General features: G+C 32.2%; 1 protein-coding gene and 1 long non-coding RNA gene across 2 annotated transcripts in view; both read left to right on the top strand.

Annotated features, from left to right (window-relative positions):
• LOC105451851 overlaps positions 1-15,144 on the top strand; it is a 55,402-nt gene extending 40,258 nt beyond the window's left edge. The window contains exon 3 of the mRNA XM_011692546.1: positions 14,632-15,144. Coding sequence (XP_011690848.1) covers positions 14,632-14,718 — 87 coding nt within the window. The 3' untranslated portion in view covers positions 14,719-15,144. The remainder of the gene's footprint in view (positions 1-14,631) is intronic.
• LOC105451838 lies at positions 7,518-10,259 on the top strand. Its single transcript, XR_974633.1, has 2 exons — positions 7,518-7,818; positions 10,001-10,259. It is a non-coding gene; the product is annotated as an uncharacterized LOC105451838 (long non-coding RNA).
• Positions 15,145-15,338: the final 194 nt, after the last annotated feature.

The raw sequence follows: 15,338 nt of genomic DNA, 5'->3' as shown, positions 1-15,338 counted from the left end.
GCTCTTCCGATCTACCTATATATTCTTAGAATATTGCTGTTATAAATTCTACGTATGACAATTTTTTAGCAGATACAAAAAACAGCGATATAATTTAAGTGTAATATTTAAAATTCTAGCTGAAACAGCGAAACAATTCCCTGAGTGTACAAGATTATTAGCTTAAGGTTTAACTTTTCAAGCTTGGAACGAGACGAGATTGTTTTACAGAAAACAAGCCTTACGCTAGTAAACAAGCGTTTTAGTTTTGGAATTATTCGTTTTTCATATTGAAATAGAGAAACTGAAAGAGAATATTTTGATTAACAATTAAAAAATCCAGTTATATGATTAAAATCAAACAGAATCAAATTTATGCTCCATTAATGTACAAGTAGTCATGTTGATGTGTTGCTGACGTTCCAAATATTGCGGAAATAAATCATCTGCGCGCTACGCCGGGTCAAGTATCTCATTAGAGTTGCAACTGAACCATTCAAACGTTTCGTGCGGCTTTAAAGTCTAAGGCTGACTCGCACTCAACTTGGCGTATCTCATTCACACGCGACCTAGATGCTTTTCGCAAAATGTAAATACAACATTGGTGAATGAATGACAAAGTAAGAATGACTTAAAGTGATCTAATTATTATTAAAGTACTCTCTCTTTTTTTTTAGAGTTCTTTTCCATTCCTTTTTTACATTGCTTTTTGATCTTTCATTATTTGAGACAGCAAACGAATGAGAAAAGAATCATACATGATTCAAAAGTCCTTTCATTTCCAGTACATACTTTTTATTTTCTTTTTCATTGAGTTATACATTTTTCAATGTGCACAGGTTTATAATGCCTTTAATTAAGAAATACGGAAGCGCAGAAGGAAAGATGTGAATAATTTATGTTTATTTCATTTAATTTACAAATAATTTATACAATTTACTTGTTAATGAAAAATTTATCGAAGTATTTTTACCAGAATCTTTATGAATCAATATAGACATTTGCTGCATCGGAAATTAATTAACGGAAATTGAAGAAAATTTATATTTGACAGTTGTCTAAAAATATATTACATCGTGTAAAAGTTGTTTGATCTTTTTTCAATGCTGAAAGGGTTAAAAAAAGGAAGTAGGTGATCCATTTGTGTATCTTCACGTATACCTCTTTACCTTCACATGTAAATTCGGATTATAGCGGCACTCCATACACGGTGACCGGTTATGTCGTTGGCAGCTCGGCGTGGCGCGCATCGGACAGGTAGAACGAGCGGACGGGTCATTAAGCGAGCCAATAACAAACTCGTGATCCACATAACCCTTCGTTACGTTCGCGGGTGCTATTAGCCCGTGCAAGGCAGCAATCATTGCCGGCGGGTAGGACTCGTTTTATAACGCGCCGAGGCAGGTCCCGGTTCGCGTCGTGCGAACTCATTATTTCCATTTCTTTCCGTCCCTCTTTCTTCCCGTCCATCCTCCTTCCGCTCCACGCTGCTCGCTCGGCAATGCCTTCCCCGATTCTCTTTTTGCCTCATCACAGTACCTTATGTAATGTCTCAGTTGCGTGTTTCCCCCGCGTGCAGCTTGTTGCGCCGATCAGCCGACCGTGTGCACACCTGTGCGCGACAGCACGCGACGAGCCCTTTACGTCTTTGGTAGAGCAGCGTGAGGTGCAATGCGAATTATCGCGGCATAACGAATCGAGAATTTTGCAAGTCAGGTCTCAGACGCAAACGGTGAACTCAGATTTTAAAAAACCAACGAAACGCCATTCGTATTAAGAAATACGTCAAATATTAATATTATTGCATGCACTTCAGAGAAATTAAACAGACTGAAGCTTCTAGTATGTTTGATGAATACAAAAAATTTGTAATTGGACTACAATTATATTTATATTCATTCAAAATTTTCACATTAAGAAAATATTTATTCAAATATTTATTCGAATTTGTGAGCTTTTAAAAATATCTATTCGTGAATATTTTATGATTTATTTATATTTATTCACACAAAATGTAAAATAGAAAAAAAGCGAAAAATAAATTTTATATATCGTTATTTATAATATCCAGATTTGATAAATAAAACTTACCAATTTTGAAAAAATTTCTAGAAAACATATTTTTTATTTAAAAGTATTTTATTTGCAATAATAACTCTTTTTATGATATATAATTTTTATTTTAATCTATATTTTTGCAAATCAAAAGATATAGTAAAATCGAACACCGCAATTCCGTATAGATTACAATAACAGTAATGTTAATTCTCTATTGTATAAGGTATCTTAAGCGCTTTAGCATCTCGTGGATACTAAATATTATTTCATTAATAGATTCCTCAGAATCCCCAATAAAAGCAATAGTCATTTTCTCCTCGGTATCATATCGTGCTTCCTAAACTTAAACCAAGTTCGAAGGCAGAATATTTTAGTATGTAGAGTGTGTAGAGTAGGAGTGAATGCGAAATCGAAAATATTCGTAATCATATTCACAAATATATTCATTCAAATCGCATAAAAAGTATTTATTAAATTTTTCATGAATATAAAAAAAGTAGTATTTATATTTGTATTCACATTCATTATTTATTCATTTATTCGAATATTGGACGTATTCATCGGACACAATAGAAGCTTCTAAATAGATTTTCCTCATGCTATGCTATGAAAATAAATACTAACAATAAATGCGAATGTTAAATAAAATGAATTATGAAATAAATTCGCTTGAAAACGCAATGTCTCTTAAAATACTTGACAATTTCCTGCTATATTAAAACATGCATAAAGATAATGTATATATGATGGAACATGATCGAGCGTCAGTTCATACGCGCGGTATTCCAGTCAACGATAATAGAAAGATCTGTTTCCATAATTAAGCATCGACGAGAGATTCTCCAACCGTTACCTCCCCGCATGCCCTTTTTCCCCCGGCATCGCGATATTGGCGCGTGCATTCATCGGCATCGCGAAGATTTACGATCGTTCCGTATTACTTATGCCCGGCGGGTTTATTAGCATGATTGGTCGCTCCGAGGATAGATCGTTGCGCAACCGGATCTCGGTTCTTTTGGTTAGGAGGGAGCTCGATATCTCGATCTTGTTGCCAGTACCTACGGCCGCGTGGTGGTTCGCCGCGAGCTCGAAAGAAGTCGTCGTTCCTCCAAGACGCCTGCACGTAAGCAGTTACTGGCGCTTCATCAGGAGCCCAACGACACTATTTGTAATTTGTTACGTGGGTCGCCTCGTTACGACCGGCTCTAAATCTTTCCGTAGCTGGCTGCCCACGGCGACAGGGGTCCACCCTCTCGCTAAGTACTGAGCCTTCGAGCGTAATCCAAACCTCGGCCCTTAATGAATTTTCTGATTTAATAAGAGACCGCGCGTGAATGCGACGAATCGACCGGCGACGAGAGAAAAATCGTTTCGCCAAATCGTATGTACATGTAAATTACTTGAGACACATTCGCCGCCATGTTTCATGCGTCGAATCACCTATGATAACGGCCGTCAAGTTTTCCAAATGTTATTAATTATCAAAAAGTTTAACGTGTGCAACGCAATTCGTATTTACTAAAGCAAAACGCGACGCTGTCAAATTAGTTTTAATGTACGAATTTGTTGTGCAGTATAATCTAAGCATTTATGTAGGAAAATATAGCATTGTGAGTGTATTTTACAGTTAAAATTTATTACATTTATAATTAAAAGGAGTAATTATCGTCGAGAACTACTTCCATTCAACAAAAGAAATTATTTAATGACTATTTGGTTCTCCAAAATGCCAAATATGAATACGCGACAAAATTCTCGAGGACTATGTGTATAAATACGTGATTGGTTATGAAATATGAGAGTTAATTAAGGAGCGACTTGCACGGGAGATTTGTTTCCCAACTCATCAGCCGTTTAATAATGCCGAAAATTTCTGACGATCAGGAAGGTCTGCGTATTCGCGTACGGATGTATAGTATCTACATACAGGATGGCGGCTTAGCGTCTCTCCCGACGTTTCTCCCGAAGTGCCCTGCATTCGCTTCTCTAATAACAATAATAATAAGAAGAGACGGAGGGCCGTTTTAATCAGAGGGTTCGTCCGCCTGACGTGATTAACTCGAAGGGCCGAGGAGGACTGAGGAAAGGGGCGCGGAAAAGGGCGGATGCCGCTGTCATTTCGCGGGTGTTTATCATATCAGCGAACTGAGGGGTTGCGTTTCATCGCGCCCGACCGGCGGATGGGGTTAAATCTTGAATTTCACGTGCGACTTGTACCTTCGTTCTTTGTTTCTTCCGGCGCCGTTTCGCTGACTGATTCTTTTACTTTGCTTTTCTAACATTTTATATTGTTCAAACGTGAAAATGTTTTCTTTTTATCTTCGTTATAGAAATATCTCGTACAAGGATAACGTAAATAATATGTGATATTAATTAGTCGAGCTTTGTCGACAAGTAGAAATAGTCAAAGCGGAATAGCACGAGCGGAAAACAGACTTTCGCTGCGGTCAAAAAACTTTCTTACACTAATATTTAAAAAAATTAAAAAATTTAACAGCTCGAAAACGTAAAACATTTTGCGCACTTTTAGAAACTTAAATTATATATATACATATATGTATTTTGTTTTATGATAAATACTTTCTATTTTTAAAAAGGTAATTTTACGATAGTAAGGAAAAAAGGCGGAAATGTGCGACAGCGCTTCTTTTTTTTTTGGAAGTCACATCTGTGGAATTCCGCAGAAGAAACTCTTTCATTCTCCCGTTTCTCTCACCCCAAACTCCTCTCGCTGATCTTACGTCTCGCGTTTCACTAAAGTCTAATTAACAAGATTTTTCTGTGAATGTACAAGAAGGCGCGTTCCAATGCCAACAAAGCGATATTAATGACATGATGATTGGGTTACTGGATATCTATACATACTATTCGTATTAGATTTTTTATTTACAGATATACAGGGCATCACAGTACATAATTCCTATTTCCACTTGAATCTATAAGATTCAGAGAAAAATTTACGTAACCACACTTGCACGGTACGAAGGAATTATATGGCGATAATAATTTTTATTCAAGTGGAAGCCTCGGTTTCAAGGTCAACTTTGTTTTTTTTTTTAATGGAATTGTATAATTTTTTTACATAACATGTAAAAAAATTCCTTTAATTATTCTGCATATAAAAAGTACTAAAGGTAAAGTTTTCGAAAAATCAGTACTTCCTAACTGAGATACTCAAGAAGTATTCTTTGCTTATATTTCATACTTTTTCATGCCATTTTCGACTTAAAATATGATATATCTCGTAAATCACGATAAGATGAGCCAATTTTTGTAAATTATAAATTAATCAAGAGATTCAATACGTAACTATTCAATACGTAGGTATTAAGATAATAAAAATTAATAGACATATATAAAAAGAAGTTCTTATAGTTAAAACACAAAAGAAAAAACACAATGCTTTGCAAAAAAATGTTATTTTTATATTTTTTTCAAAGCAACTATGTTTTCTTTACATCAATCGATACATCTTATTAGATGGTGTATAAATGTATTAAGGTACAATTAACAAGAATTCAACAATTTACGATAATCTAGCTAGAGGAAATTGATAATTTATATTGTAATTGTTTTTTATTTAGAGTAATCTCATTTTTTAAAATTACAACATTTTAATTTAACATATCGTAATGATGTTTTTCAAAATTAACTTTAATTTAACTTAAATTAATTTAATCTTAATGCTTACTTTTAATTGAGTTAGATTTTTATTTATGCAACTTTTAACTTAACTAAATTAATTTTATATGTCATTAACTTTAACTTAATTTAGTTTAAAAAAATTAACTTCCTCAACCCTGATCAATTTTAATGGGGTCTTCTTGTAATTTAAATGCAGATTACTGTAGCATTATGATTGTTTAAATGTAAAGATTTCTTCTATGTGTCTATTTATTTTTGTTATCTTAACCCTAGGAGTACACACTCTTATTTTGCCTACATAAAGTACTTGGGTCTCGAGGACCCCATCCATACTTGTTATTGTAACTCCAGCAAAAATAAACTTATTTTAATTAATTTTTTTTTCAGTCGATAGAGAATTGATCAAGAAACAAGTCTATAATTGATAAAAGTCGATAGAATTAAGGAGTTCCAAGATATACGGATTCAAAGAGAAAGGAAAGTTCATAAACGCGAAAAAATCTTGATTTAGCACCTTTTTCAAAAAATCATATTTTTTTTGTTTTATAGCCCGATTTGAAAAATCCTTGAAAATTCTGAAAGAGCATACTTGAATTAGTAATAAAAAAAATTTGGCGATCCGACATTTTAATTTTTTAACAAAACTGCAAGTCCCGAGGCCCCTACGCTTACTTCAACTGTTCACTGCTCGGTTGTTGAGTGACAATTGCCGCGCGTCAACATGTCTTTCTACTGAGGAGATCCCAATCTTTTTTTACGTCAATATCCCAAACCCCTCCCCTTTCAATTTCGGAAATGCCAAACCGAGAAAACTGAGCTGGGGTCCCTGGGACCTTCAGTGTGTATTTCTAGGGTTAATACAGCCATGTATTGCATCTTTTGATTAATTTATAATTCACGAAAATTTACTCATCTTATCGCGATTTATATTAAAATAAACGTGAATCGTAAAGCTATTGTATACAAGAATATATTTTCTTGTTTGGATGATAATGAAATTAAAAATGATGACCTGGGAGAAATTTTATATATGCAAAGAGATAGAAGAATTGGAAAAATATTAAGAGATGAGATTCATCTGGTCATTACGTAGCGCGATTTATTATAAGTTCCAGCATTTTAATTGAAATTAAATTAAAAGTATTATTAATAGTAAAAGCATTCTAAAAAGATATTTTATTAACAAATTATTGCGCAAATCGTATTTCATTTCAATATTACCACAAAATTAACAGAATTAAATCTAATAATTTTATAAATGCTGAAATTCGTCTTTCGCGGTATCAGTGATATTGCAGTGAATATTGTTGTGGCTGATTGTCACGACATCGAATAAGCAACCTCGAACAAAAAAATAATATGATGCACCGCGGTGCTGTCGTGAGACATGAGAAAAGGTTTGTTATCACAATATTATTTTGCGGAAAATTAATAACTTTTTCGTTTTTGTTAAGATCTATGAACATAAAAATTTTTACATAATGTATTTACACAGGACAGATCAAACATACTACATGCGAGGCAATAGTTTAGTGATAACCGACACGTGCAAGAGAGAAACATAATACAACTAACTGTAAGTCTCTCTTTTCCTTCTAACAAAAGATTATTCCTTATATAATAGAGAAAGAGATTAGTTACGCTTCTCTCTCCTCTCGCACACGTCTCGATCAGGTCTCGTGCTCGGTTTATCTATACTATGTCTATGCGTTTATCTCTACTGGTCTTCTTTTGCGTAGTTGCTAAAAAATAATAATATCAGTGATAAACATAAATAACGTAGATAAAAAAGTGCACGCTCACGTATTTAAAGAGATTATTGTTCTGTTTCTAAGTACACATGCATGTTCGATATATAAACTAAGCGGTTATCGAAATGACACTTTGAGTCACTGAGTTGACTGCGCTGATATGTGAAGATACTGTTTAGAGACTGTCTAGAATCTACATACTGTAAAACTGTCTAAAGTTCAAGAGTATTTTCCTTTCTCAACATTTCTATATATAATACATTATTTCTACATACACGAAATTCTTAAGTAATAAATCAAAATGAGAAAACTGATCCTTTGCTTTGTGCTCTTCGCAATAACTTCAGTTTTGACTCAGGAAAACTGTGCTGGATTCCTTCAGCGAGTAAGTATCGTTGTAATACACAAAAAAAATAATTCTATTATTAGTGGAATCCGCTAAATCTTAGAGGATTTTATTCTTGTACTTATATGGTCTCAAGAGGAATCCTCTGAAATTAAGAGGAAAATATTCTGTCCATAATATTCTAATAGTTAGAATAATTACGTCTTGCATTACACAGTACAAGTCTTGTACGGTAAATTTCTATTTATAATTCACATTATTATTATACTGTAATTTTTCAGTATTTGCAATAAATAACGGATCGCAGCTTTACTGCGTCTATGTTTTCGCAAATACAGCGCAACACTTCAATTAATTGTCATAGCAGAACGCAGCGATATACATTGCTTTTCGTGTTACTTGTATCGCACGTAAGAGGGCATTCCGTTTGAAATAAACATATTCCTCTTAATGCAAGAGGAAAACCGAAAAATAATATCTAATAGATTTTAAATGAACAGTTCACTTTATTGGAAGAGAAATACTCTTTCTGTAAAAGTTTTCGCTTAGAATATGGGATTAGAGGAAATTTCATTTTATAAATAGAATATTTTTTTGGGTGTAATATTACGTTAAAACTGTAATATATGTATATTCAAATCTTTTATTAATTTATGTATTTATATCGATCAAATTATTTAATATAACTTAATATATGTTTTTAGTAATAAATTCTGTGTAATTTAGATGACATAAAATTGACAAGTTACATAAAGGTCACTGCACAATTTATGAAATAATATAATATGAAATATATTTATATGAAAAAAAAACCGTTTTCAGTCAGTTTGCTTGAATTTTTTATATTTGTAGTTCTCCCTAATAAAATTTGTTTGAATTTTTGATATGTATAATTCTTGGATCTTTGATAAAAAAACCTCAATTTATAGAACATTTCTATGTTTGTTATAGTCCTGAATTAAAAATATTTGAAATCCTTTTTTATGAGATCTGTTCCGTATAGTTTACTTGTACGAGTTTACAATTGTGTGCTGTCCACATATGTATATCGATATGTTACCGTCAAAACCCGTAATTGTTGAAATCCGACTTTACTAGTTAAAATTAGTTTTAAATTTAATTGAAACGGAGTCTATAATTTTACTGTCCACATAGATTTTCGATTTTACATCTAATCATTCATTCTAGTTTTAACTAGTGAATTCGGGTTTTAACGGATTATGGATTTTGACGGTAACAGATATATGTATATGAATGTCTCAATGACTGCGCGCGCGTAGTCATCGCAGACATTCACGTATACCGATATACATATGGACAGCACACATATGTAAACTTGCGTAAGCACGAACAGATTTCATGGAAGAGAAGTTCAAATATTTTTAATTCAGAAATTAGTCATAGAGAAATGTTTTGTACATTGAGATTTTTTATTAGAGAGAATTACAAATATCAAAAATTCAAGCAAATTGACTGAAAACGTTATTTTCATATAAATTGTGCGGGGTCCAAAAGTACAATCAATATAAGAAACACAATGATATTTAATCTACTTTAGATTGTTATTTATATTTTATAACTGGACAGGGTGTCTGGTTCTTAATAGTAAAGCGCTTGTGGACAGGTAGAGTGGGCTAAACTAAGTCGAAAAGTCCTCTACTATTTTGCTATCTTCGCAATAATTATCGAGATATTAATTTATAAAGATTGCCGAATGTGAACGCGCGACGAGATATGACCGCCCACCGCGGACTGCGGTCATCTAGCGCACGGCGCGTGATAGAGGTAATTGTTGTAATCGATCTTTATAAATTAATATCTCGATATATATTACGAAAATCGCAAAATGGTACAAGATTTTTTTGCTCAGTTTAGCCCACTGTACCTGCCTGTTTACATGTATAATTTTATGTATACATGTAAGCAATATATATTTAATACAATTATACATGTATATTACATGTATAATTATATTAAAGTTATTCACAATTAAGTGGAATAAAGAAAGAGTAATAGATATTTTTTAATAAAATGTCAAATTTTAAATATTTTAAATAGTGAAAATATGTATAACAAGATTTGAATATAAATTATAATAAACAATTTTTTTATAAATATATGAAAAATATGGATTGGCAAAGTGCATTAGTAAATTAAATAATTAAAGCATGTGATACAATGTACATTATGCAAAACCATAATTTCGCATAATCTTTTTCAGTGTAACGATACCAATACTTGTTGCCGCTATTTTACTTGCCAACCAAATGCTATATGCTGGTTCACTCCTCCTCCTCCTCCGCCAATTTTTTCAAAAAGAAAAAAGTGACTAGAAGAACCTATCGAATAATTATAAATTATAGCTCAACTTTTCTGTAGAGAGAAAAACATTTGATAAAATATTTAAGTTCAATGCATGTTAATCAATTTTAATGGAGTCTTCTTGTAATTCAAATAAAGGTCACGGTGGTTGTTTAACTATAAAGACTTTCTCTTATATGTGCCTCTTACATGTGTTTATTTATTTTTATTATCATAATACAGTTATGTATTGAATCTTTTGATTAATTTATAATTCACAAAGATTTACTCATCTTATTATGATTTATACCGAGATTAACATGAAGTTATCTTATATACAAGAATATATAATCTTCCTGTTTTGATGATGATAAAGTGAAAAATGATAGCTTTGGAGAAGTTTTACGTATGCAAAGGAAAAGAATTGGAAAAATAATTAAGAGATGAAATTCCTATAACATTACATAGCGCGATTTATTATTAGTTCTAGTATCTTAAATGAAATTAAAAGTATGATTATTAGCAAAAGCATTCTAAAAAGATATTTTGTTAATTTATTGCACAAATCATATTTTAATAAACTGGGTAAACTGGGAGATCCGAGTTCGATTCCCGGCATGGGAGCTGAGGTAATATTTTTTGCAATATTCTTTACAGATTGGGGTATGAGATTCTTACAGATGCTTATTAGCATCAAAAATATTAAATTATTTAACAATTTAATTCGTTACAGTGGCTTCATATAAGAACTGTGTTTCAAGATATATGTACAATATATACGGCGTACAGTTTATGTGGCTTGATATTGCAACAGTAAAAATTATTACACACCAACATCCGTGTCGGCTCGCAAAGGCATTAAGCTATTTATGATTTATTCATATTTTAATGTTTACAAAATTATTGATTATTATTAATTAATGTTATATTAAATCAATTTTGATAAACGTGAGAATTATTATAAAATAATAATTCTCACTAGCTATCTCTGCACTAAGGATCTTTGAATATAACATAATTAAATCTAATACATTTTAAATGCTGAAATTCATCTCTTTCATCAGTGATATTGCAATGAATATGTTGTGGCTAATTGAAACGATATCAAAACATATAAATATAAATAAAGAAGTAATGTAATGCACCACAATGCTGTTGTGAATCACGAGGAAAGGTTTTTATTATCGCAATATTTTTTGCGGAAAACTTATAACTTTTTCGTCTTAGTTAAGATCTATGAACACAATGAATACAATGAACACAAAAATTTTTACATAATGTATTTACACAGGACAGATCAAACATACATATTGCGAAGCAATAGTTTAGTGATAACCGACGCATGCAAAAGAGAAACGTAATACAACTAACAATAAGTCTCTCTTTTCCTTCTAACAAAAGATTATTCCCTGTATATTAGAGAAAGAGATTAGTTACTCTTCTCTCTTCTCTCGCACACGTCGATCAGGTCTCGTGCTCGGTTTATCTATACTATGTCTATGCGTTTATCCCTACTGGTTTTCTTTTGCGCAATTCCTAAACAATAATAATATCAGTGATAAACATAAATAGCGTAGATAAAAAAGTGCACGCTCACGTACTTAAAGAGATTATTGTTCTGTTTCTAAGTACACATGCATGCCCGATATATAAACTGAGCGATTGTCGAAATGATACTTAGAGTCACTGAGTTGACTACATGTGAAGACAGTGTCTAAAGACTATTTAGAATCTACATACTGTAAAACTGTCTAAAGTTCAAGAGTATTTTTCTTTCCCAACATTTCTATATACATTATTTCTACATACATGAAATTCTTAAGTAATAAATCAAAATGAAAAAACTGATTCTTTGCTTTGTGCTCCTTGCAATGACTTCAATCTTGGCTCACAATCAGACAAGTTGCATTGGACCCAATGAGTATGACGCAAGTATCGTTGTAATAATATTATGTTAAAACTGTAATATGTGCATATTTAAATCTTTTATTAATTTATATATCTATATCAATCAAATTATTTATTGCAATATATAATAATTTAATAATATGCGTTTTTGATAATAATTTCTATATAATTGTGATGCCATAAAATTGATAAGTTACATAAATTTTCGGAAGTATTATCAGTGTAAGAAACACGGTGACATTTAATCTACTAGATTGTTATTTATATTTTATATATTTACATTTATATTTTTGCGTTAATCTGGTATATTAAAATAGAAAAAATTAGAGGAAATAAGGCCAATTAACGAACAAACACAGATGTTGTAATACAATTATATAATTTTATTCAGTAAAATTTAAGCAGGGTGACCAAGGTCTGTAAAGCGCAATACATAGCCTCTCTACAATAGCCTCTCAGAGACAAATGTCTCAACCTCACCTTCCAGTGACAGACATTGTTTATAACAAACGAGGACATGGCGACCTAGTGCCTGAGGACAGTCAAACTACCCATGCCTTAAGAGGAAACAAATTTGGAGGTCTGATTCTTCAGGTTGGCAATTGGGCGCTAGGCCAACAACCTGGCCACGTCAAATACATATATTAAGAAACCAGAAGCGAAGCCTCGAATAAGACGGTCACAACTGAGACAACTTGGCAATCAAAACATGGATCTGAATATGGAAACTTGTAACATAAGAAATTTATATGAAACAATGAGGAGCCTGGGGTGGAGGAACTAACTCAACTAACAAAGTGTAAGATCCAAATCCTAACACTGCAAGAAACTCGATAGAAAGGCAATAACTTGTTGAGTGTGGGTGATTACAACTTACTCTGCGATGGACAAAGACACGCTTTTGGAGTTGGCTTTGCTGTACACAAGAAACTTCGTAACATTATTATGGAATTTGGATCAATAAATGAAAGGATATGCTTAATTAGAATCAGAACTAAATTCTTCAACCTAGCACTGGAAGGAGCCATAAGAGGAGTCGGAGTGGATATAAGAGGGGATCTCAGTTATAAATTCAAATAGCTGATATATGCAGATAATATCAACTGTCTGGCGAGGTCAACGCATGGACGCAATAAGATCTTTAAAAACCTGGAGATATAATCAGCAAGGGAAATAGGATTGCAAGTCAAAGAAAATAAAACTAAAATGTTAATCATAAAAGAAAAAGAAAAGAAAAAGTGGACAAAAAATTTTCTTTGATAATTACAACTTTGAAGGGGTACAATAATTTAAATATCTATTAGGATCTATAATGTCCGTAGACAATGATGAGACGAAAGACGTGCTGGCAAAAATTAAGGCAACAAACAAAAGATATTACGTTATTCCCGATGATGAAATCCAAACGTACATAGGAGACGTGCATAGGAAAATCATGCTCTACAAAACATTAATACGTAGTGTTATTACGTATGGATGTGAAACATAGGCGATCACGCGGAAATCACAGATGATCTAGACACTTTCGAGAGAAAAATATTACGAAGAATACCTATACGGGCCAGTATGGGAGGCTTATAAACGGAAGAATAAGGTATAATCATGAGATATACAGAGCATCTAAGCTATGAGAACATATAAGTATAAGGAGACTTATTGTTAGATGTGCCAGGCATATGCAACGTCTTGAAGACACTAGAATACCATAAAGAATTCTGACAAATCTGCAAACTTTAATGAGAATTGCCCGAGGTAGAGATCAAGGGCGAGAAGAGAGGATGAAGTGACTGAGGATGTGAGAAGACTGCTGGGTATCAGGAACTGGAGGTGATATGTGAATGATCGAGAGGAATGGAGGATTAAATTTCGGGAAGCCATGACTCGATCTTGAGTAGTGCCATTGAAGAAGAAGAAGAAAATTAAAGCGGAACGTTTTGACTTTACTAAATTAATTGTTTTCGACTATTGACATTGTTAAAAGACGTTAACCAAGAGCCGGACTAAAGAGAATCTCGTAGTTGTCGGCCCATCAGTAATCGAATCTAACTATCAAGGATTGTCAAGGGAAAAGATAAACAGCGATAACTTTGAACAACAACTTGGTTATAAGTTTTAGAGACATTGTGACTCACATCGGAAAGAAAATGTTGTGTGTTCTCCAGCTAGGATTAATGTAATTAATTATAATTTGAAAATTTATATTGGCGGTTAAAGAATAGTAAAGTTGAAAACTTGAAACATTACACTTTAATTTTAGAAGATAAGATTATATAATTATATTACTTCTGTTTGTTCGTTTATTGGCCTTTATTTCTTCTAATTTCTATTTTATTCTAAAATATAAGCCAATTATAATTTTTTACTGGTATATTAAATCTATTCTCCATATATCTTATATCTCTTTACTCCGAGTTATTTACAAGTGGAATAAAGAAAGAATAAAAGGTATTTTCGAATAAAGTATCACAATTTATATATTTTAAGTAATGAAAATATAACGAGATTTGAATGTAAATTATAATAATTTTTTTTATAAATATGTGAATAATATGGATTGAAAAAGAGCATTAGTAAGTTAAATAATTAAATCATATGGTATAAAAAACATTATGCAAGATCATAATTTCGCATAATTATTTCCAGTGCACGCGTTATCCTTGTTGTAATGGATTGAGATGCATAATACCCTTTGTGGGACCAGGTGGTTTTTGCTCGACGGATAACTTGTAAAAAAATTAATTTAAATGAATTGAAAATTTAATTTCTGTCAATTTATTTTAATTTATCCGAATTGACGCTTTAGAGTCCGGAGGTGCATTTATGTCCCTATATTATTTTATATATATCATTTTTGGATTTTAATAAATTGAAATACGAAATGAGCTATTCATCATGTTGAACTCGGATGTATACTCATGTCCGTATTATTTTTGTATTATTATGTATTTTATTCAAATAGATTTGAAAAATCAAAAGCGCCAATTCGGAAATGTCGAAATGAATTCATTTCTAACCATTTAAATTCATTTTTGTTTGCTGGGTTTGTAACCTCTAAAAAAATGGAAGAAATATTAAAATAATCTGGCAGACTAGAGAGAAGAAAGTGAATCAGAAGAACATGTCGAATCATTTTAAAATAAAATAAAAACAATACCAATAAAATGGAGATAAAAATATAAAAATGTGTTCAACTCTATAATTTGAAATTTATCTAGTGTGTAAGTGACTCGAGATCGAAGGAGGACCAGTACATGGAATAATCACTCTATTTCGGTAACACAAATTCTATTACCGTCAACAGCTCGGGATCGACTGCTCAATTCTCGCAAATCACCGCTGTACCGCGCGTG

Source organism: Wasmannia auropunctata, unplaced genomic scaffold, assembly GCF_000956235.1.
Source record: "Wasmannia auropunctata unplaced genomic scaffold, wasmannia.A_1.0 LD336043.1, whole genome shotgun sequence".
Taxonomy (NCBI): Eukaryota; Metazoa; Arthropoda; class Insecta; order Hymenoptera; family Formicidae; genus Wasmannia; species Wasmannia auropunctata.
The sequence above is the reverse complement of the archived record's forward strand: the minus strand, read 5'-3'. Positions and strand labels throughout refer to the sequence as shown.